The 20,690-nt window shown below is 41.5% G+C and overlaps 2 protein-coding genes across 21 annotated transcripts in view; one reads left to right on the top strand and one right to left on the bottom strand.

Moving 5' to 3' along the window:
* The window catches only part of OSBPL9 (oxysterol binding protein like 9), a gene marked incomplete at its 5' end in the record, with an annotated part of 167,571 nt that overhangs the window by 136,403 nt on the left and 10,478 nt on the right, over positions 1 to 20,690 (top strand). For 18 of the 19 annotated variants that reach the window (XM_081087136.1, XM_081087134.1, XM_081087137.1 and 15 more), the window contains 9 exons: positions 2,271 to 2,442; positions 3,604 to 3,688; positions 4,335 to 4,445; positions 4,969 to 5,032; positions 5,152 to 5,292; positions 6,988 to 7,066; positions 7,941 to 8,032; positions 9,361 to 9,496; positions 9,754 to 10,442. In XM_081087136.1, coding sequence (XP_080943262.1) covers positions 2,271 to 2,442; positions 3,604 to 3,688; positions 4,335 to 4,445; positions 4,969 to 5,032; positions 5,152 to 5,292; positions 6,988 to 7,066; positions 7,941 to 8,032; positions 9,361 to 9,496; positions 9,754 to 9,828 — 955 coding nt within the window. In that variant the 3' untranslated portion in view covers positions 9,829 to 10,442. Of the gene's footprint in view, positions 1 to 2,270; positions 2,443 to 3,603; positions 3,689 to 4,334; positions 4,446 to 4,968; positions 5,033 to 5,151; positions 5,293 to 6,987; positions 7,067 to 7,940; positions 8,033 to 9,360; positions 9,497 to 9,753; positions 10,443 to 20,690 lie in introns of those variants that run through there. The other variant, XR_013995725.1, reaches the window with a different exon arrangement.
* The window catches only part of NRDC (nardilysin convertase), a 77,835-nt gene continuing 68,273 nt past the window's right edge, over positions 11,129 to 20,690 (bottom strand). For both annotated transcript variants that reach the window (XM_081087121.1, XM_081087120.1), the window contains 11 exons: positions 20,302 to 20,429; positions 18,668 to 18,830; positions 16,841 to 16,872; positions 16,466 to 16,604; positions 14,535 to 14,582; positions 14,199 to 14,251; positions 13,732 to 13,815; positions 13,166 to 13,256; positions 12,785 to 12,901; positions 11,845 to 11,934; positions 11,129 to 11,722 (listed from right to left, as the gene is read on the bottom strand). In XM_081087121.1, the coding sequence (XP_080943247.1) occupies positions 11,525 to 11,722; positions 11,845 to 11,934; positions 12,785 to 12,901; positions 13,166 to 13,256; positions 13,732 to 13,815; positions 14,199 to 14,251; positions 14,535 to 14,582; positions 16,466 to 16,604; positions 16,841 to 16,872; positions 18,668 to 18,830; positions 20,302 to 20,429 (1,143 nt within the window). In that variant the 3' untranslated portion in view covers positions 11,129 to 11,524. The remainder of the gene's footprint in view (positions 11,723 to 11,844; positions 11,935 to 12,784; positions 12,902 to 13,165; positions 13,257 to 13,731; positions 13,816 to 14,198; positions 14,252 to 14,534; positions 14,583 to 16,465; positions 16,605 to 16,840; positions 16,873 to 18,667; positions 18,831 to 20,301; positions 20,430 to 20,690) is intronic.

The following is a 20,690-nucleotide window of genomic DNA, read 5'->3' as shown; positions in this document are numbered from 1 at the left end:
TAAGTATTTCTGGATGAAAGGCATTGAGTATTTTGTTTATACTAGAGGTCTGTCTGTTTGCTTAGGTTACATGGTAGTGATGTTGTTAGGCAACCAACATGTTAAAAAAAAATCGTAAGAGCCCATTAATAGGTAGCCAGTATTTACAGAGCCACATCTGTAAGCTTATTTGGTCCAGGACTGGTATTCACTGTTAAATTACTTACACATATCCTGATGAAGTTCACTTAACTGAGTTCATCAAAACTTTCTAAAGCACCCATTGTTTCCCAGACACTTCTATGAGCTGGAAAAAGAAAAAGTCAGTGTCTGCCCTTGAGGAGCTTACAGTCTAGTTTCCAGATTGTAAAGCTTGCAATAGTAGACATATGTACAAAAGACAGACGTCATCAAAAGATGGAATTGCCCCTAACTGGTTTGGCTCAGCGGATAGAGCATCGGCCTGCGGACTCAAGGGTCCCAGGTTCAATTCCGGTCAAGGGCATGTGCCTTGGTTGCGGGCACATCCCCAGTGGGGGGCGTGCAGGAGGCAGCTGATCGATGTTTCTCTCTCATCGATGTTTCTAGCTCTCTATCCCTCTCCCTCTCTGTAAAAAATCAATAAAATATATTTTTTTAAAAAAAGATGGAATTGATTTACAAGGAGGTGTGTTCGCATTGCTTTTCAGTGGTAGCAGGACAATTTTCTTTGTAAGGGGATGTTCTAATCTGCTCTGATGCATTTGTTGTCTTTGGGCTGTGGTTTACTAAAGCCAAATACAAATCACTGAGGTGTCACAGTGGGTGGACTCATTGACATTGATATGCATGTTTCCTTCCTGATGAAGATTTAAGAGACCCATTTTTACCAATATTCTAAGGGAAGAACTTCAGTTAATATGGCACTGTTTAATACATAATTGAACAAATAAAATGTAAACATTTATTGGTAACGTGTAAGTAAAGATTCAAAGTACCAGTTATTCTTTAGATATGGGTATTTAAGAGTAGTCTTTATGTATGAGAATTTAAACTTTGAGGTCCCTTAGAGGAACCACTTAAAAATATTAAAAAGTACAGCTAAAAAGCCAGTAGATCAGATTAAGTGGAATTCTAAAAATACTAAATCCCAAAAAGGAAGTAAAGGAACAAGTCACAAAGGGGACAAATAGAAAACAAATTCTATACTAGATGGTAGGCTTAAACCCAGCTTTATCAGTAGTGACACTAAATATAAATAGCATGCATACTCCATTTAAGAGTGATTTTCAGACTGGATAAAAAAAAAAAAGCAAGATCCATCTATGCTATTTGCGAGCAAGAAATTTTAAATATGAAGTAGAAGGATGGACAAAGACATATGCAAAACACATATAACAAAGCTGGTGTCGCTTGTATTAGTATCAGACAAAGAAGAGTTTTTAAGACAAATATTGCCAGAGACAAATAGGGATATTTCATATGATTAAGAAAAGGTCAATTTATCAAGAATAAATAAGAGTCCTAAATGCATATGTACCTAGTAACACAGCTTCGAAATACATTCAGCAAAAATTGACTAAACTGAAGGGGATAATAGACAAGTGCACGATTGTGGTTGGAAATTTCTCAGGAACTGACTGAACAGTAGCTCCCTGCATGCACTGCCCCATCTCACCCCTAAGAAAACTGTAAGGCTATAGGAGAGTCAAATAGCATTACCTATCAGCTCGACCTGGTTCACCTTCTGGACACTATCAATTTGTATAACAGTCTTTCAAGTACACATGGAACATTCATCAAGATACACCATGTACTTGGAAGATGTAATAAATTTTAAATCATTGGAACCATACAGAGTATATTCTCTTTGAGCATGAAAGAATTAAATCAGAAATCAATAACACAAATACATCTAGAAAATCTCCAACTATTTGGCAATTAAGCAGTGCACTTATATGAAGTTCTGGAACAAGAAACTAACCTGTGGTACTAGAAACCAGAAACAGTGTTTGCCTCAGGGTGAGGGGTGGAGATTGCTTGGAAAGGGGGGATAAGGAAACTTGGGGGAATAGAAATGTCCTGTATGGTGATTGATTAAATGGATTACACATCTGTCTAAGTCACCAAACCACACGCTTACGACCAGTGTGTTTAATTATCTCTATTATACCTCAGTTTTAAAAGGAAACTGAGGTAACTCCTGGTTCTAGGTCCTCAGCGTGCCTCAGGGTGGGCCATGCTGAGGGTTGCTGCATCAGCTTGCATCCTGTCAGAAAGCAAAACACAAATGTTGATTTTCTCCCTTTCAGCATTAGTGACCAAAAGGATGCCAGAGACCGAATGGTTCAGGTTGTGAAATGGTACCTCTCGGCCTTCCATGCGGGAAGGAGAGGATCGGTTGCCAAAAAGCCATACAATCCCATTTTGGGTGAGATCTTTCAGTGTCACTGGACATTACCAAACGATACTGAGGAGAACACGGTGAGTTCTGCTCTGGCGTTTTTAATTATCTTCAGTTGTGTACTGATCAAGATTTCGTTTTATTTGGAGATAGATAACAGTTATACAGGTAATGATCAGAAGACGCTCACCACCCATAGAATTGTGCTGTTGGATCAGCATATTTTGAATATAATGAGCAACAGGAAAGAGGGGCATGAGATAAAGATAGAGATTTAGAAATCAGATCATGCAAGGCCTCGTGGGCCATAATGATGATTTTATGGCTTATCAGGATGTCATTTTTTGTTTTGAAAAGATCTTTGAATGATTTTAGGAAAAGATAAATTAATCAGCTTAACAAAAGGCGAAAGATTTATACGATCTGAAGAGAAACCAGAGTATAGGAAAAGATAAATTAGGGGCAAAAATAGAGGCAAGGAGACCGTTGAGGCCTTGGCCATTATTCCAGGAGAGACATGGTTGATGCGAGCTGTATTTTGGAGTTAGAACTGATAGATGGACTGGGGGGAGGTAAGGGAAAGGGGACAGAGATGAATCCTTGCATTTGGGGCTTCAGCAGTTGATTGGTGCTATTTATTAAGAAGGAAAAGATTGGATTTGGGGGAGGAAAGATCAGGAACTCAAATTTGAAACATCAAGTATGAGTGATCTGTTAGACATGTGAGTGGAGCTGTCAGTTGGGAGTTAGAATTTAAGAGTCTGGAGTTCAAGGGAGTGATCTAGAGTGGAGATAGTGCTTTCGGAGACACTAGGTAGCTAGCACAGAGCAGAGTTGTAGGTGACTCAGACCTGAGCCTAGGGCTCCCAGCACTTAGAGGTTGCTTTGAGGAAGACGACCAGCAAGGAAGATTCAAATAAAGTAAAAGGTCTCGAGGGATGAGGAACAAACCCCCTGGCCCACAGCGCCTGGCACAGAATAGTCTCTTAGACATAACTCCCCAGATCGTTCCCTTTCCAGGCGACACGTCACATTAGTTCTTTGTGAAGACAGAGGTAGTCACATGTCTGTCCTTATTCCAGCTGTGTGATTCAGCGCCGTGATGACATTGAGCCAGGTGCTTTGAGTGTGTAGAGGGGGAGCAGTAACCACCAAGGAAAGGAGAGATTCCCTCATTAGAGTCTCTGCAGTGTCATTTGTGTTTCCACATCAAAAGAAAATGATGTTATATTTGTTTGCAGGAGCTCGTTTCAGAAGGACCAGTTCCCGGGGTTTCCAAAAACAGTGTAACTTTCGTGGCTGAGCAGGTTTCCCATCATCCACCCAGTAAGTCACAGAGCTTAGCTCTTCTGCAACATCCACTTGAAACCATGCTGCAAAAAAGGGTCATGAAAAGCTCATAGGCGTGATCACTACTGTCTTGTTTTATGGCTGCCTGTGTCTTCCCAGTCCTGTGAGGATAGGCGCTCTTATTTGTTCCTTGTATAAGTTCCAAAGACTATTAGCTTCACTATTATTTTCCAAATAAACTTTAATGCTTCTAAAGTCATTACACATAATAGCTGTACTGTAGAGACCTCAGCAACTTTGAGACAATTTATATAAATGAGTTGTAGTTTCTGCTCAGTATGTTCCTGACGTCGGGGAGAGACATCTCCTCAGTGTCTTATTTGCTCAGTGCAGTGGTAATACTGATGGGCCCAGCTGGGGCTGAGAGCGACAAGCTTACTGACCAGAAGAACAGGCAGACCTTTTGATTTTAAGCCTCCAGGATTGGCCATCGTCTCATGGTTCAGGAAAATTTCTGCCCACATGACACCAAATGAATGTTAGATTTGGGGAAAACGGTATAAAAGGCAGTTCTTTGAGGATTAAAGGATTTTCCTCAAGGAGTCAGTTCTTTCCCCAAGTTAAGAGAGTTGGAGAGGTGGGTATAATTACACAGTACACTAATTTAAAATAATTTCTATAGTTTCAGCCTTTTATGCTGAGTGTTTTAACAAGAAGATACAATTCAATGCTCATATCTGGACCAAATCAAAATTCCTTGGAATGTCAATTGGGGTGCACAACATAGGGCAGGGTAAGTCTTTGGGCATGGGGTGGACTCCCATGTTAATAGAAATTTATGTCATTCTAATGGGTGCTGGGCAATTGTCTAAGTCAGTGGTCGGCAAACTGCAGCTCGGCAAACCGCGGCTCGAGAGCCACATGCGGCTCTTTGGCCCGAGTGTGGCTCTTCCACAGAATACCAGCTCTTCCACAAAATACCAACTTCTGCACATGGGCCACAAAGTTTTAATCGCACTATACATGCGCGCCCGCACGTGGTATTTTGTGGAAGAGCCACATTCAAGGGGCCAAAGAGCTGCATGTGGCTCGCGAGCCGCGGTTTGCCAACCACGGGTCTAAGTGAGAGGAAATGGCCCCAGAAAGCCAGACTGGATGTCATTATTTGCATGTAAGCACGTTTATTTTGGGTGAAAGCAGTGGTGGGGTGCGAGCTTGTTTTTCCCTAAATTGAATGGAGAATCCGTCAATCAGACAACAAGACCTTATGGCCAGGTGACACTAGTCATCAGAGTTCCTATCCCTTCTCTCCATAGGCTGTGTCTCGTGTCTAGACCATGATGAACATTACATCCTCACATTCCCCAATGGTTATGGAAGGCAAGTAGAGCTGCATCCATTTCTTCTGATCAGCGAGCAACAACCCTGCTGATTCTTAAGCTATGCCCCTCTCTTTCCTCTGAATTGTCAGCCTTACCTGAAAACTTTCGATTTTGCAGGTCTATCCTCACAGTGCCCTGGGTGGAACTAGGTGGAGAATGCAATATCAATTGTTCCAAAACTGGCTATAGTGCAAATATTGTCTTCCACACGAAACCTTTCTATGGGGGCAAGAAGCACAGAATTACTGCTGAGATTTTGTAGGTATTTTGATTTTTCTGCGTGAGTGCTTTTCTCTGAAATACTTTTCCTTTTGTCTTGAATGATAATGTCTGTTAGGAATTGACCATTTTAACGGTTCTGTCTTTGTAAACGTATTTCACATCTTGTGTGTCATTTCTCTTCTTAAAATCCCATTTTCAAAAGGAGCCCTAAAACACAGGTTCAGAATGATCAGGTCACTGGTGGGAATTCCTTCCTACAAACCCGACTTGCAAATGGGGAACAGAAAGGGGTCTTTCCTAGATGATTAGCAAACCCAGCTCATGGATTCTTGACTCACTGTGGCCAGACAGGACTATGTGCTAGCCCATGCAGTAGACTGACTCCCACCTGAGTGTCTAGAAGTTGCATTCTTTTTTGTGTGCCTTTCTGGGAAAAGCAGTAACTGTCACATCTTGGCTTGATTTTGTTAGATACTCTAGGGCAGGGGTGGGGACCATCCATCCCTGGAGCCATGTAAGGCCCTTGAAATCATTAGGGTGAGTTAATTAGATGTTTGACCAAATAGCAGGCTAATTTTTAAGCTGATAATTTTGTATGGCCCACAGATGATGTTATAAATATCCAAATGGCCCTTGGCCGAAAAGAAGTTCCCACCCCTGGTTTAATCTTTTGTTTTGTGCAGTAATATGCTGTGCAGGTTTGTAGCCTAAGAGCAATAGGCCATACCATACAGCCGAGGTGTCGTAGGCTGTGCCACCTAGGCTTATGTAAGTGCATTCTAATCATGTTTGCACAAGAACGAAATTGCCTAAAGACCGATTTCTCAGAACATATCCCTTCGTCAAGTGGTACATGACTGAGGAGAACTGGTTGCTACATATTACATGGCCTCTGGGAAACACTCTACACTTGAGGGAAAATTAGAGTGGAAAAGGCAAATAACATCTTAGTGTTCAAAAGTAGTTTTGATCTAAGAGGATCTTGGGAACCCCAAGGGGGTTGCCAGACCACACTTTGAGAACCACTGCACAGTGACCTAAACCTGGGGTCCTATGGGTTTTTCTTTTTCATTTGTACCCCTTCCTCAAAGCCCCTAAATCATAGAGGAAACTTAAGTTTTGGTCCAGTGATAAAAGCTTCATCCCTCTACCCTGTGTATTTCTCTCTCCGGATCTCTTAGACTCCTTCTGACCTTTGCCTTGCCCCTCCTAACTTGTCCTTTGCTGTGATGCGTATCTTTCCAAATTCCATACCTGCCATACATGTCATTACCATGTCTAAGTAGAGGCCTCTTGGGACCTTTGAGAAAGGGATCCTTGTCAGGTAAAGAGGTCAAACTGTTTGACGCAGAGGTCCCTTTCAGCCTCAGGTTGAATGGTTTCTGGCATAAGCAAAACCTTTCCTGACCTTCATCCCAGCAGTTTTGCCCTTGAACTTCAGTGCTCACATAACTCCCCACCTGCACTTACCACCCCAAATTTATGGTGTCCTTTCTCCCCACTGGCTGTGAACAGCCTGAGGGCAGGGATTGCCCCTAGTCTGCTGTTATCATCAGGTCAGGGCCCATCTGGTTCTTACTTTTGACTGGGAAATCCAGTCCTGTTAAGCTGCTTTACCAAAGACTTCACAGTTGCTCTTCTGTGTTCTGCTCTGTGTAGGTAGGTCACCCTGACCAGATTCTTTGGTAATTTTCAATGTGAGACTGACACAAATGTTTCTTTTCTGTTTAGTTCTCCAAATGACAAGAAGTCCTTTTGTTCAATTGAAGGGGAATGGAATGGTGTCATGTATGCAAAATATGCAACAGGGGTAAGAAGCTATATTTTGCCACTTGTTTCAGGCTACATTGAGTCATAGCCTGTCCTTTACTCTGACTTCCTTCATCTGGAAATTGAACCCTTGAGGCCAACTTTAATGCCATCCCTTCAGGGCAAGCCTTTTCCTTTCCCCACCTCTTCCCCAGCAGTAAAGGTAGTAGAATGATTTGACTTTCCTCTCAAAACATTCAAGAATAAGTATGTTTTATGCTGTACACCTGAAACTAATACCGCACAATAAAATACTGAATGTAAACAAGTTGAAAAAATATTTTTAATAAACATTTTTAAAAAGAAAAAATGTATGTTAAAAAATGCTTGGCACATAGTAAAGCACCCAGTAAATGTTACCTATATCATTAGAATGTGTGATATGTTTATAAAATCAAGTGCTGAACTAATTTGTGTTTATGTGCAGTTTGATTTTGTATAAGAAATGTATTGAGTGCCTGGCACCAGGGATACAGAAATGAGTAAGATAGTCCTTGCCCTCAGGGAACTTGCAAATTGTATCTAATTAAGGTAGGGAAGGTGGTGTGGGATTAACAAGAGTCAGTGAACTGGATTTTGGATTTGTAAAAAGCACTTCAGTATACTTATCAGTAGTATTAGTTGTTTTGGGGTCTAGCTCTCCAAGAGATTACATTCTGAGAATGTGGCATCTGGTCACGTTGAAAATCTTTATTGAATTGAGCCTCTACTAAGACTTAAGACAAAACTATATTTTAAGGCTGAAGATTGCTGATGACACTCACTGTCTTTCTCAATATGTGGGATTTGATTATAACATCTATTAAAATCTTCTAGGAAGAGTTGACTCTTAGAACAGGATGAACAATAAAATATCTACCTCTTCTGTTTCCTAGGAAAATGCAGTTTTTATAGATACCAAGAAGTTGCCTATAATCAAGAAGAAAGTGAGGAAGTTGGAAGATCAGAATGAGTATGAATCCCGCTGGTAAGGAGACAGAGCTGTTGATTGACTAGGCATAGCTGCAGGACTGGGTTATGGAGACAGTAGAGCAGAGTGTAAGGGCACAGACCAATTTTGAATGCTTAGATTCATACAAGCTCCACCACTTATGATTTTGTAACAAAAACTTCTAAGCTTGCCTCTCTGCCTTTTTACCTGCAATTAGAACTGCTTCAGAGTTGTTGTGAGGAATAAATGAGATGACATGTTTGTAGCATATTATGATACTTGACACTTAGTAAGTACGCAGAGTGTGTTGGCTTACCACCCTCTTTGTGGTTTAGAAGAGATGGCAGTGAGGTCCCAACTGAGAGATGTGTAGCAAAACACCTTCAGGTCTTTTATTTGCAAGAAACTTTTTAAAATTTTTCATCCCTAAGTATTTCAGCATATATCTCTCTAATGACATAAGAAAAAAAAACAAAAACAAAAAAAAACCCCACGAAGTATCATTATCACGCTTTAAGAAAATCAGTTATTCCTTAATGCCTATTTTGTATTCAGTTTTCCAGTAAACTCAAACATCATTTTTTCCTTTCCCAATAAAATCAGGATCTGTTAGTGGTATGAGGAATTATGCACTAAAGTTCTTTGTTTAGTGTATTAGGGTGTTTAGTGTATTAGGGGATTCATAAGTGAAGGTAGGGGGCCTTACAAATCATTACTCCTACTTCTTGTCACTAACTTGTTAATAATCTGCTCAGAGTTACATAAGTGGAAACATGGAAATATACGCTCTGCTACTCACCACAAGGGGATCTTAGGCGTGGACACTTTTCTAGTCCCTAGGAGTCTTCACTTGTAAAGTAACATGTTTGGACCAGACCTGTCCAGTTACCACCTTCCAGGCCTTGAGAGGAAGCTTACCCCTTTAAGCCTCTGCAGTTGACTCTCATTCTCTACTTACACTGTTTCTCCAAGGGAGCTTTTCTGAAACGGAACTTCTCAGCTCCTCTGTTCTAATCCTTTTGTTTTATAATAAAGGACGACACTCAAGCCCTTGAGAGGTGAACTGACAGATGTAGAGTCAGAAATAGAATCCCAGGTCTCAGTTCTCACTTTTCTTTCTCCTCTGTTGTCCCTACCATATATCCAGCTTTCTGCCCATCCTTTATTTCCTCCTTTGACAAACTAGCAGTGGAATCTACCAAGTCTATTTTTCTGATCTTTACCCCAGTGCCCTGGTGCCAGTTTAAGAATCTTTAGTCTGTGAACGGTGGCACTTAAGGGTAGCTATAGACTTGGCATTTCATTCTCAAGATTGCTCATAATTATGTCCATCTAGTACTTAGCACCTTTACTTCTTTTTTTAGTCTTTGGAAGGATGTCACTTTCAACTTAAAAATCAGAGATATTGATGCAGCAACTGAAGCCAAGCACAGACTTGAAGAAAGGCAAAGAGCAGAAGCCCGAGAAAGGAAGGAGAAGGAAATTCAATGGGAGACGAGGGTAAGCTTGCTCTGGGGAACCTGCCCCAACCTCCCAACTGCTACTGCTCCTGTATGCTGAGCTGTAACTCATTCATTCATTTCAATGAATGTTGAAGTTCCAAACACTGTTTTAAGCAAGCATGCTGATGAACAAGATGAGCCCAGGTCCCTGCATGAAACTCATTTAGTGTAATGGGACAGACATAAAATAATAAAAAGTATGATACTATATAAGTACATAAATGTGTAACTGAATTCTCCCTCTTTCTTTCACAGTTATTTCATGAAGATGGAGAATGTTGGGTTTACGATGAACCATTACTGAAACGTCTTGGTGCTGCCAAGCATTAGGTTGGGAAATGCAAAGTTTACACCTGATAACCAGGGCAGTAGGCATAATTAAGCAACAGTCTTCCTTTGGGAGAACATACTTACTCCCTTCTTATTGCAGTGGTTCCTATCTCAGGGATACTGGACTTTCCGATGCAGATGAACAATTAAAGCGAGAAAAGCTTCTCTTTTTCCTCTTTTGTGGCAGTTACAATTTTGACTTCAGTCCTGAGAAAAACTTCAGGTTTTGAAAACAACATGTCTGCTCCTTTTCCAAGGCTTTGAAAAGCATTTAAAAATCCCAGTCTCAAACTCTGCACTCTAGTACTGCTGTTGAGATAATACACCATCTGTTTCTTAGTTCATATTATCTTGGGATATATATACATATATATACATACACGTACATACACATATATACCTGATGCCAGATTTTTCATAAATACTCCATCTGTAAATATTGGTTCCTCTGAGTTGTTTTAGAAATTTAGCGCAATGTATTAAAATCAAGTATTAGGAAATTTCATGGTCTCACCTACAATAACTTTTATTTTGGAATTGTAACTAACTCTGAGTTACAGTTTAATTATACTCAGTGCTTCTGAAGGCTTCATAAAGTACTTTTTCCAACCTTTTTTAAATGTGTTTCGCTTATTATCTTTATGGTTAAACTTGGAGGCAATTATTTGGCAACTTTTAATACAGGAATTAGCTTTTCACAAGGACTCCTATAATAATGGAGGGCCATCCTGGCCCTCACCACTCCCTTACACTTGGTGTTCTGTCTCTACCCCTGACCAAGTCCTCATCGAACTCTCATGTAGCAGACATAGGACTACTAACATTTTATTCAAAAATATTTTATTGCCTTAGAGCAGCGGTTCTCAACCTGTGGGTCGCGACCCCTTTGGGGGTCGAATGACCCTTTCATGGGTCACCTAAGACCATCGGAAAACACATATATAATTACATATTGTTTTTGTGATTAATCACTATGCTTTAATTATGTTCAATTTTTAACAATGAAAATACATCCTGCATATCAAATATTTATATTACGATTCATAACAGTAGCAAAATTATACAGTTATGAAGTAGCAATGAAAATAATTTTATGGTTGGGGGTCACCACAACATGAGGAACTGTATTAAAGGGTCACAGCATTAGGAAGGTTGAGAATCACTGCCTTAGAGCAAGCATGTCAAACTCGGGGCCCACAGGCCTCATTTTGAGTTTGATATGCTTGCCTAAGAGGGTTTGGGGAAAGTTTATATCTGTACCCCACACTGAAATAAGAATGCCACAGCAGCAAATGCCTCATTCTGAAGGGTAATACAGAACTATCTTTATTTAAAAATACATTAAAAACAACAACATCATTTAGATATTATTAGTATTAGCACCTAACATTTAGGTACTAATAAGACATGGGTTACACAGGGCTGTCATACAGAACTGGATTCTCAATCTGAGAGAACCAGGTGCCAGGGCTTCTCAAACTGCTCCTATAAGCTTTTTGGCCACCCTGCTGATTTCTCTCTGCCAGCTGCAACCGTAACCCGTTTTGTTAGTCACCACAGAAGGAGTGGGGAGTAAATCAAATTCTATGATGCCAGTGCAAAAATTCAATGAGGGCCCTAAGGCCATAGTAGTATAACTTCATAAAATACACATTTTAAATACACAATGTTTCGTTCAGGCCAACGAGACTGCAGTTTATTTGACTATTTTATGGTAGGGGAGAAGGTTAAGTGTTGATGTGAAAGCCCTGATATCAGTAATGGGAATGGTAGAATCTGTCAGCAGAGGAGAGGTTGGCAGGTAGGTTAGCTGCATTGGTTCACAAGAAGAGTTTGAATCCTCACCATGAGGAGTGCCATCCTCTTCCAGCTCATACTTCCCAAATCCAACAACCTGGAAGAAGCCAAAGGCTCGAGATGAGAAATAGGCCGACCAGATAGACAAAGACCTGTTAGGATCTCTGGTACCAGCAAAAACTCGATGAATAATAATGGCTACATGACAACCGTACTCACATGAACACTAAGCATTTTACTTCCTGGGCCTCTGTGAGCCTTGAACCAATTGACCAGGTCTGATTTTGAGAAGGACTTCAGTGCTTCAATCTTTTAGAGGAAGGAAAGATAGGAAAGAAAGCTATAAAAGACTAGCAATACATTTTCTTGAAAGATCTTAAACGTAACACCTGGCAGACTTCCTTGGTCTGAGCACATCAAGTTTTGGCTTGCCCCCAACCTTCCAGAATAGGATAAAAATGAGTGTTGGCTGCACATTTTAAGGTTTCATAAGCAAGAAAGGATAGCAGATACTGTAATTATAGCTGAGTAACACACTAAGCCAAACTCTCGGGTACATAGTAACTGTATACTCTAATGAGAAAAATACAAGTAACTATTGAAACAGGTAGAGAACTTTATCTGCTCTGCTTCTAACAGGAAACCTGTAGTGCCTTAAGAGCTTCTTGTTAAACCTCTGCCTCAGTGTCCTTTGGTAATTCACCACAAGGGTTATATTATCCGAGAGACTGGACTGCAGCACACGGAGCTCTTTTTTGTGGATTTTCCTACTTTGTCAAAAGACCTACACCAAGAATCCTGTCTGAAGGAGGAACTCTATGTTCATAAAGATCAAAGGTTTAAATTTTCTTTAAATAGCAGAACACTTCCCCCCCCCCTCACAAATCTTAAAGTGAACCTCAATATATAAAATAAATGAATCTGCTCTAATTCAAATTGGTTGGGGGTTGCAGGTAAGGATTAGCATCCTGCGCACTTGGCCACCTAAGATGTTAGGCCAGTCTGGAAACTAATCAAGCAATGAGCAAGTAAGGAACCAGGCCTGGTGTGAGCGCCCCAGGGGTCTCTTCCACCCAATACCAATGTGTTTGGAATGGTGACTCCTGCCAAATCAGGAGTCCCTGTGAGGGCAGTCTTATTCAGAGAACCATGCTATTACCTCATGGACAAGGCGGTCAAAGAGATACTGCTGTGTCACCACTTCATTCCAGTTCCTATCCACCTCCTCCCCAAGGTGGGTATCCTCGCACTCCTTCAGCTTGATCAGGGCTGTGACCTGTTACCAAAAAGAGGTCTTAAGGCATAGCATCACACTGGTGCCTCCAGAACATACTAGGCCCTGTCCCATGTGACTTGTGATGGACGCGCTATGGTCCTAGGACCTGATAGCATGATGCAGAGGAACGAAGCTAAGAATACATGGTCAAGTTAAGGTGGGACTACAATGTTCCAAAACTGGCCGGCAAAGCTAAGGCTGGTGTCCAGTTGTCTTGAGGGCTTGTCTGGGCCAAGAAACAAAAGACCAGGCCAGCTCAATCACCTGGGTGTTGAATGCATCCTCAGTAAGGTTTTCAATCTTTTCCTCAAAGCTAGAAAGAAACTCTTCTATCTTTTTATCAACAACTTCAGAGCTGAAACAAAACAAAAGTCATTAGAAACCCTGTCTCGGAAAGAGGCTGAAGTGTTCTCTTCCCAGTCCTCCTCAGCATTCCCTTAAATGGAGGGAGGGAAATGAATGGAAAGAATCCTACCCCCAACTCTGGCCCATTTTCCTGGTATCCTCATACTGAAGCAGTGACCTATGCTTGGCCATTCCAAAGCTGAGAACCAACAAGGCCTTGTACCTTGGTTCTAGCATTAAGGCCAGTACCTTTGCCTTTCTTGTGTTTAGATTTACCTGAAGACATAAACATTGGCAAGCCCTGTACGGTGACCACAGGACTTGAATCAAACCCTAATAGGAACCATTGATCAGTCCTGGATCAGGCCATCTATGACCAATCACTCTGCAGCCCCCACCCTCTGCGGCTGTGACTTAGAGTTGTCTGAGGTTTATCTGTAGCCCCTGCTCTCCATGCCAATAATAATAATAGTTTGCTTACTCACTTGTATTTGGTTGCCTGAGTCCCCACAGTGACAGAGAATCCTAGAATCCCAGATGTGTTCCTACAGGTAGGGTAGACATGGTACCTACAGCCAAAGCAAAAAGTTTTATGAGCTCAGCTGGTCACCTGGGCCCTGTCCTCAGAAACACTAGAGATGAGGGAAGGGTTTCTGCACATCTTTACTGAACCTCGAGATCCAGAAAGATGTATACATCTATTTCATTCTCAGGTTACAGGACCACAGGCTAGCTTGTTCTCTTGCTAATTTTGAAATGTGACCAAACTGAAAACCCAATGATAGTCCAAGATGCAAATTCCAGAAGTTTTGACCAGTAGGTATGACTCTAAGTAGACATGGAAGGGCCAAAGAGCTCTGAGAGACAGCTCAGTCAGGATATCTGAAATTTCAGCCTGCAAAGTAAGCCCCAGGCCCTTATTTGAGCTCAGTGCTCTTGCCAGCAGACTTACCCAAGGGTCTGCTTGGTTCGAAGGAAGTCAAAACAAGGCTCTTCCATGTGCATCTGTAATTCAACATACTATCCATCAGCCCAACTCCTCCTAACCGAGAAACCTCCATTTCTTACCCCCCACAAATGTTTCATACACCCCCAAAGTCCAGCCTCCCTTACTGCCTTCTTCCTAAATTGCCCAGTCCCCTCTCTCCATGATCATACTGGTGAGAATACTAAATAACCATCTCACCTTCCAACCATAGGTCTCTGACAATTCCTAAGTCCCTACCGCTAGGCAAAAAGGTCAGTCCTCTGTGTGTCAGGGGCTCCTTAACTCTTTTATACAACTTACCACAAGCAGCTCCATAAGAGTGTATTCTTTCAAACTCCTGGTACCTGACTGAAAGGAGAAGTTGGTCAGACCAACTGAAAATCCAATGGCTTGCAGGGTGTTTTAATCAGCTATTCTTGGCAACCATTTATTCATGTGTCCATCCCATTCTTTTCATCCCCCAAAGAAAGTTGATCATACCCTCTACTGCCATACTTTCCACAATTTTGTTATATATCTGTCTTCCTGTCAGAAAGTCTGTGAGGATAGGATTCATGCATGCTCATTTGTCTTCTTAGCCCTAGGACAGAACTGCAGGGTAGGCATAGAGGGAAGTCCGATAATCCCTATCTGCCAGCTCCTGCCAAGGACCTAGAGGACACAATCTAAAAATAAGTACTGTAGTTCAAGGTGCTAAGGAGAGCAAGAAATGTCTGGGTATCAATGAAGGGTAACGACCTATTCCTCACGTGAAAAAGATGTGAACAGGAGCTTTGCAGCCATGCCTAGGCACCCATACCAATTGATATAAATGCCTAGCAGATGCCACATCCTGGCTGTCCTGGTAACTGGCAAAATAATGTGGTTAGAATAAAAGAGGGCAAGAGGCCAACAAGCAGTGATTTTGCTAGTGCATCCCCCTGTCAGGCTCTTGTAGGCTCCTCTGACAGACTCATTTCTACCCTTCCCCCCTTCACAGAGAAAAGACTTTATAAAGCGAGTGTTCCCTGCAAGCCCTGTTTAGTCAGCAATAAGATTTCTGGTTTGCCTCTAGAAGGACTGCAATAAAACTAGTCAAAATTTAATTTCCTGTTCAAAATGCCCTCTGTGAGGAAGGAAGTGGTTCTGTAAGGGAAGCAGTCTGTTAGAAGCTGGTAGTAAGAAGTGATTGATGGGAAGTACCTCAACAGAGGTGCTTACAAATTCTATCTAAAACTGGAGAGGTTACTCTGGGTTCTGAGCAGTCAAACACTGGAAATGTGGACAAGGCTAAGCAGGGAGAGGCCGTACCATTTATGAAGCTAGGACATGGTGGACATTTCACCTTCAAATAAGTTTAAAACCTGGGGGGAAACTCGGGTAACTACAGCCAAAGGGAGATTGGCTCTATGGACAAGCTGGGCCTCTAGGGAAAAACTCAGGTTCAGGGCCAAAACTGCAATGAAAGGACAAAGAAAGTAAGACCATGCAGCCACGCCCAAAGCCCAGAGCAGAGGTCTTCAGAAGGCCTGGCAAAGAAGAGACTTCCTCATGCAGGGGACCCAGGACCACAATAGCAGCTATGAAAGTTAGAGAAGTCTGAGATCGAAGTAGATAGGCACAGGTCCCCATAGTCCTGGAATTGAGTGGCACTAAACAAAGGCTATGGGCCAACTGAGATTGTTGCAAAGTTCTTTAAGTCCCATCTGACCTCTCCAAAATGGTGTGGAAAGAAGACAGGATTTGTGTTCAAGCCCCAGCTGACATGGCCTCAGAAGTAAGGGAGTCTGGACCTCAGATTCATCATTCATAAAATAGAGGTGATAAATCCTATCTGTCAGGTGCTTTGAAACCTTCAATTATAATTCTGATAATCATTCTGTATGCTGTATACTGATTACATAGTTATGTTTACTTTTGTCTAATTTTCAAAATCATCCTTTTAACAAATGTCCTCCTATTGCTTGGGGTTCTGTCAGTGGAATGTACGGGAATTTCCAACCACACTTTCGTCTGTCTTCTGGACTAGTACTTGGGTAATTCATGAAGCACTGTGGTTTAAAAGGGGTTCATTTTACTGACAGGGGTTCATTTTACTGAGCAATTTTTAATTGTTGTTGCTTCAAGAAAACAAATGACCCCAAGCACAAAACTACAGAGGGCCTGGGAGGTCAGAGGGTCACTACTCCCCCAGGCTTTAATGCCTTAAAGGTACTTAGCCATGAGGATGGCTGTGCAAGGAGCAAACTGACCTGGTAGTACACAGTGACTTCAGAGTTGGCATCACCCTTGTTCAGAGCTCTCACTTTGCATATGTGGTGGCCACTGGGCAGTTCTACCACCTGGAACTGCACAGACATCTCCTGCTCCAGAGGCATGAAGTTCAGCTTGCTGCAAAAGAATCAGTGTGGGTCCCTGAGGCAGTGCCTTTACCCTCTTACCCCACCCCAAAACTGAAAAAGGTCAGGCTTTCCACAATCCCTTCTGAAGTGCTTTGTTTATATAACTAGCCTCAAGAAAACCTACCACAGGAATTATGTCCACAGTGATTTAGTAACAATTGAGTAGTGCCCTCCTGCTGGTAAGAACACATAACTCCCAAAGAGAAAACTCAAACTAATACTCACTCAATAACATATTTCAGGAAATCCATAGAGTCCTAGGAGGCACAAGAGAAGAAATAACTGCATTAGGCTCTCTTGACATTAATTTCACCCAGAACCAACTAATACCCATATTCTAATCTCTTGGGAAGCCCTGCATAACATTAAGAAAGCAGATATAGTCTGTCACCCAAAATGCTGGGTAAGTCATTCATTGATTGGGCTCATCACTCACTGACTTAATATATGTCCACTGAACACTAAGTGGCTCTAAGCTGAACAATTCCTCGGCACTGTGCTTACCTGGACACTGTGACACTGTCCCCACGGGGTCAAACTAACTGTTCAGTTTACCCCAATATTCTGTGCCCTCTGACAACTGTAACTATGCTTTAGAAACCTGGAGCCTGGCACAGAGTGAGCAACAGCATAATCCTAAGTGAATGCATCCCCTCCTCCTCCTCTCAAAACTTGTTTTTTTAAGCAACAAAAGGAGGGATTCGTGGAGGGGTAGGCCCATTTCTAAAGTGATTTCTACCTGGGGCAAGACATGGTACTAAGTCCTCTGGACCAAACGCCCTGCCCAATACTACCGCTGCTCAGAGAAGCAGGCAACTGTTCCTGCTCTTCTATGTGAGTTGAGGCTTTTAAACTTCTTTCTGTAAACAGGACAGAAACTAAGGCTGGGTAAGGGTGTGGGATAAAGACATAGAGGAGTGAGAAGGAAGCAGCCAAACTCAAGAGTGGCCATTTATATGTATATTCCATCAAAGGGCCAGTCCTGAGAAACTGAGAAGCCATAGAAGATGGTCAACAGCCAAAGAGTTTAGGAAGAGACCCAATCAATGATGCACTCTTGGCTACAAGAGGCCTGTTCGTCACAAGGTCCCACACATATCTCCAACTCAAAATCTCACAACAAACTCCTCATATGCCCTCAAACCTACTATTGTTCCTCCTCCTCCACAAACCCACTGGGTCAGCAAGAAATTTGGGCATTATCTTAGATCCTTCCCTTCTCCCTCACCCCCCACATCTAATCAGTCACTATGTTTTGGCCATCCTCTCTACCTTATTATTTCTTAAGTACTTCTGACTCATTTATTTTGCCAAACCTCTAAAGCTTCATTATTTTCACTTCACTTTGTGTGCGTGTGGAAAGACACATAACCAAGTTTACCTTCTTAACCATTTTTAAACGTACAGTTCTCTAGTGTTAAGTATATTCAGTGTTGTGAAATGGAACTCCACAATTTTTCATCTTGCAAAACTTTTTAACTCTACACCCATAGAACAATTCCCTCTTTTTACCTCTCCCAAACCCTGGTAACCATCATTCTGCTGTTTCTATGACTTCGACAACTCTAGATACCGCATATAAGTGAAATCATACTTCATATAAGCTTTTATAACAGCTTCATAACTGGGCTGTCTGGGTCTTTCTTAATGACAAACCTTCTTTTAAACCCTTCAATGGTTCTCTATTTACTACAGGATAAGCCTGACATACAAGTTCTGCTTACTTATATGTGTGTACATCCCTCACCACTCCCCAGGTCCCACTTTAATTTCTAAACTGTTTGTAGTTTCTCTACATAACTGTCAACAAACATAACCGATACCAGACTAGTATATTTACCAGACCCATTTCATCCAAAGTCCTGGTCCATTGCCAGGGGTCTCCTTCATAAGAAAGTCTTGCCCAGTATCAGAGGGGCCAGGTTCCCTTCTGAATAGCCTATGACAATGCTGGCCTGCCAAACCCAGAGCTTCAGGGAGGAACTAATGCAATTCCAGAGCCCACAAAAGCATTCAGACCTGCCCAACAGCAACAGAACACCTCACACTCACTGTGCTTGTGACATTTCCTTGTACCAGGCCTTCAACAAAGAGCTGGGATTTGAACTCTTTGACAAAGCTCAGCAGAGACTCAAGGGAAAGGCCATCCATCAAAGCCCGGTACTTGTCAATCATAGACCAGCGGGCATATTCCAGAATTAAAAGCCGCACGTCTCTGTACAGGGGGCAGAAAAAAAAGTTTTGTTGTAAGATATGAATCTTGAAGGTATAGAGAGATTTGGTTAAATTTCTACAGATGATATATTTTAAAGAGAAACAATTTCTATCACTATTTAAGATGGGGAAACAATCACCAAAAAGCACTTAAAATTGCACACATAAATTTTTACACAGATTTGCTCAATGGTACAACTCACTTTATCTGTCACAGTTGCAAAATAAAATATTTCACATAAGTTGCCAGATGAGTCGCACACCAATTTAAAATTATTACTATTTTGATTAAAAATCTAACATTTTACTAATTACTAGAGGTCACCATTATAGATATCTATTACTGAAGTGACAATATAGTACAGGTAGTAGCTGTAGGCCAAAATCAGACTGACCCTGACCCCACACTAATCTGTTTATCTTGGGCAAGTCACCTGTGACTCAATTTCTTCATTTATAAAACAAGAAAAATAATAATGGGGTTTTGGTGAGAAATAAGTACATAAAGTTCTTAGGTCTAGCACATAATGAATCTTCAATGAAAAGGTATTATTATTATTTTACCACATTTTAATAAAGTAGCATTCAGGAGTAACTGCACACACAGGGCTATTTTCTCAACATTTCAACAGTTCTGGACAACTCTCCTTTCCAACTTATATTTGGTTATTAGTTTTAATAATCAGATTATTAGTTATTACCTGCCCGACTCTTAACTGTTTTTAAATTTTGGTCATTTATGGGCTCATCCTTACTCTCAAAAGCAGAAGGTCTGTATCAGGTTGTGCTGTTTAGCATTTGCAGATGCCCAGCAAGGAAATAAAGTGGGGGCTTGCAAACCATGTACACAAAGGGCTGGGCCTGTTCAGAGGGGAACTTTTTCACTCCCTCCCATAAAGGCTCCACAAGCTGACAGAGGGTACCCCAAGAGGGTACTTTCTCCTGAAGGTACTCTATAGGCTACAGGCTCTGATGGAAGGCCGAAGGGGGCTGCTTATTTAGCAGAGGGTGTAAGCATTAGTACACAGACTGTCCAGAAGTCTTTTAACTCTTTTCTGGAACTTTAGCTGAATTCTGGAAAACTGCAATTGCTAAGACAGATAAATGATATGTTAAGTAATTTATCCCAGTACCCAACACAAAAATATCACCAGCAGGTAATTCTAAGCTACAACAAAGCCATAACTTCTTTAACTGTTATTTACTTACATACTTTGGGGAAAAAACACCCTAAAACCTTCAGCCTCTAATTAAATACAGTGAGCTACTTTCAGTCCTACTCACAGATGGCTACTTTAGCTGGATTTAGAAATCCTATAATCCCCATGGCATGGTTTCCTAAACCAGAGCACAATTCTAACAAGTCTGAAAATTAGCAGTAAAACTATATAGCCTCAGCCCCCATAACTGACCCCTAGGAAGGCAAATACTTTCAGGCCTTCAAAATAAAAGTTGATCCCATTTGTACCCACTTGGCCAGAGTCTCCGGCTTGATGAGGATGTTAAAGTAGGTCTTCTTCAACTGCTCAGTTATCATTGTAAAGACAGCTGGTGTGGAATTAAACTCTGCTAAGTAGTCAATAATGAGCTGAAACAGTAGCTAAAAAGAAAAGAAAGAGGCACTTTAAGTGGAGAAGCATGGAAACCCACTACGTTTTTTTGGATGGTGGGGATGGTTTTTTTTCCATTGGTTTTTACCAGGGACCCAAATGGTAACTGGCATTGTGGGAGACATAAGAGAAGTACTGATGACTCAATTTCCAGGGGCTAAAATCCTCCATAACTGTCAAATTTGGAGCAATGATTCTTCTATTTTTATAATTTTCATGGGTATTCTTAAATATTTCTTTCTTCCATATGA

Source organism: Myotis nattereri (assembly GCF_964212035.1).
Source record: "Myotis nattereri genome assembly, chromosome: 3".
NCBI classification, from domain to species: Eukaryota; Metazoa; Chordata; class Mammalia; order Chiroptera; family Vespertilionidae; genus Myotis; species Myotis nattereri.
Note: the sequence above shows the minus strand (reverse complement) of the source record. Positions and strands in the feature narration are given on the sequence as shown.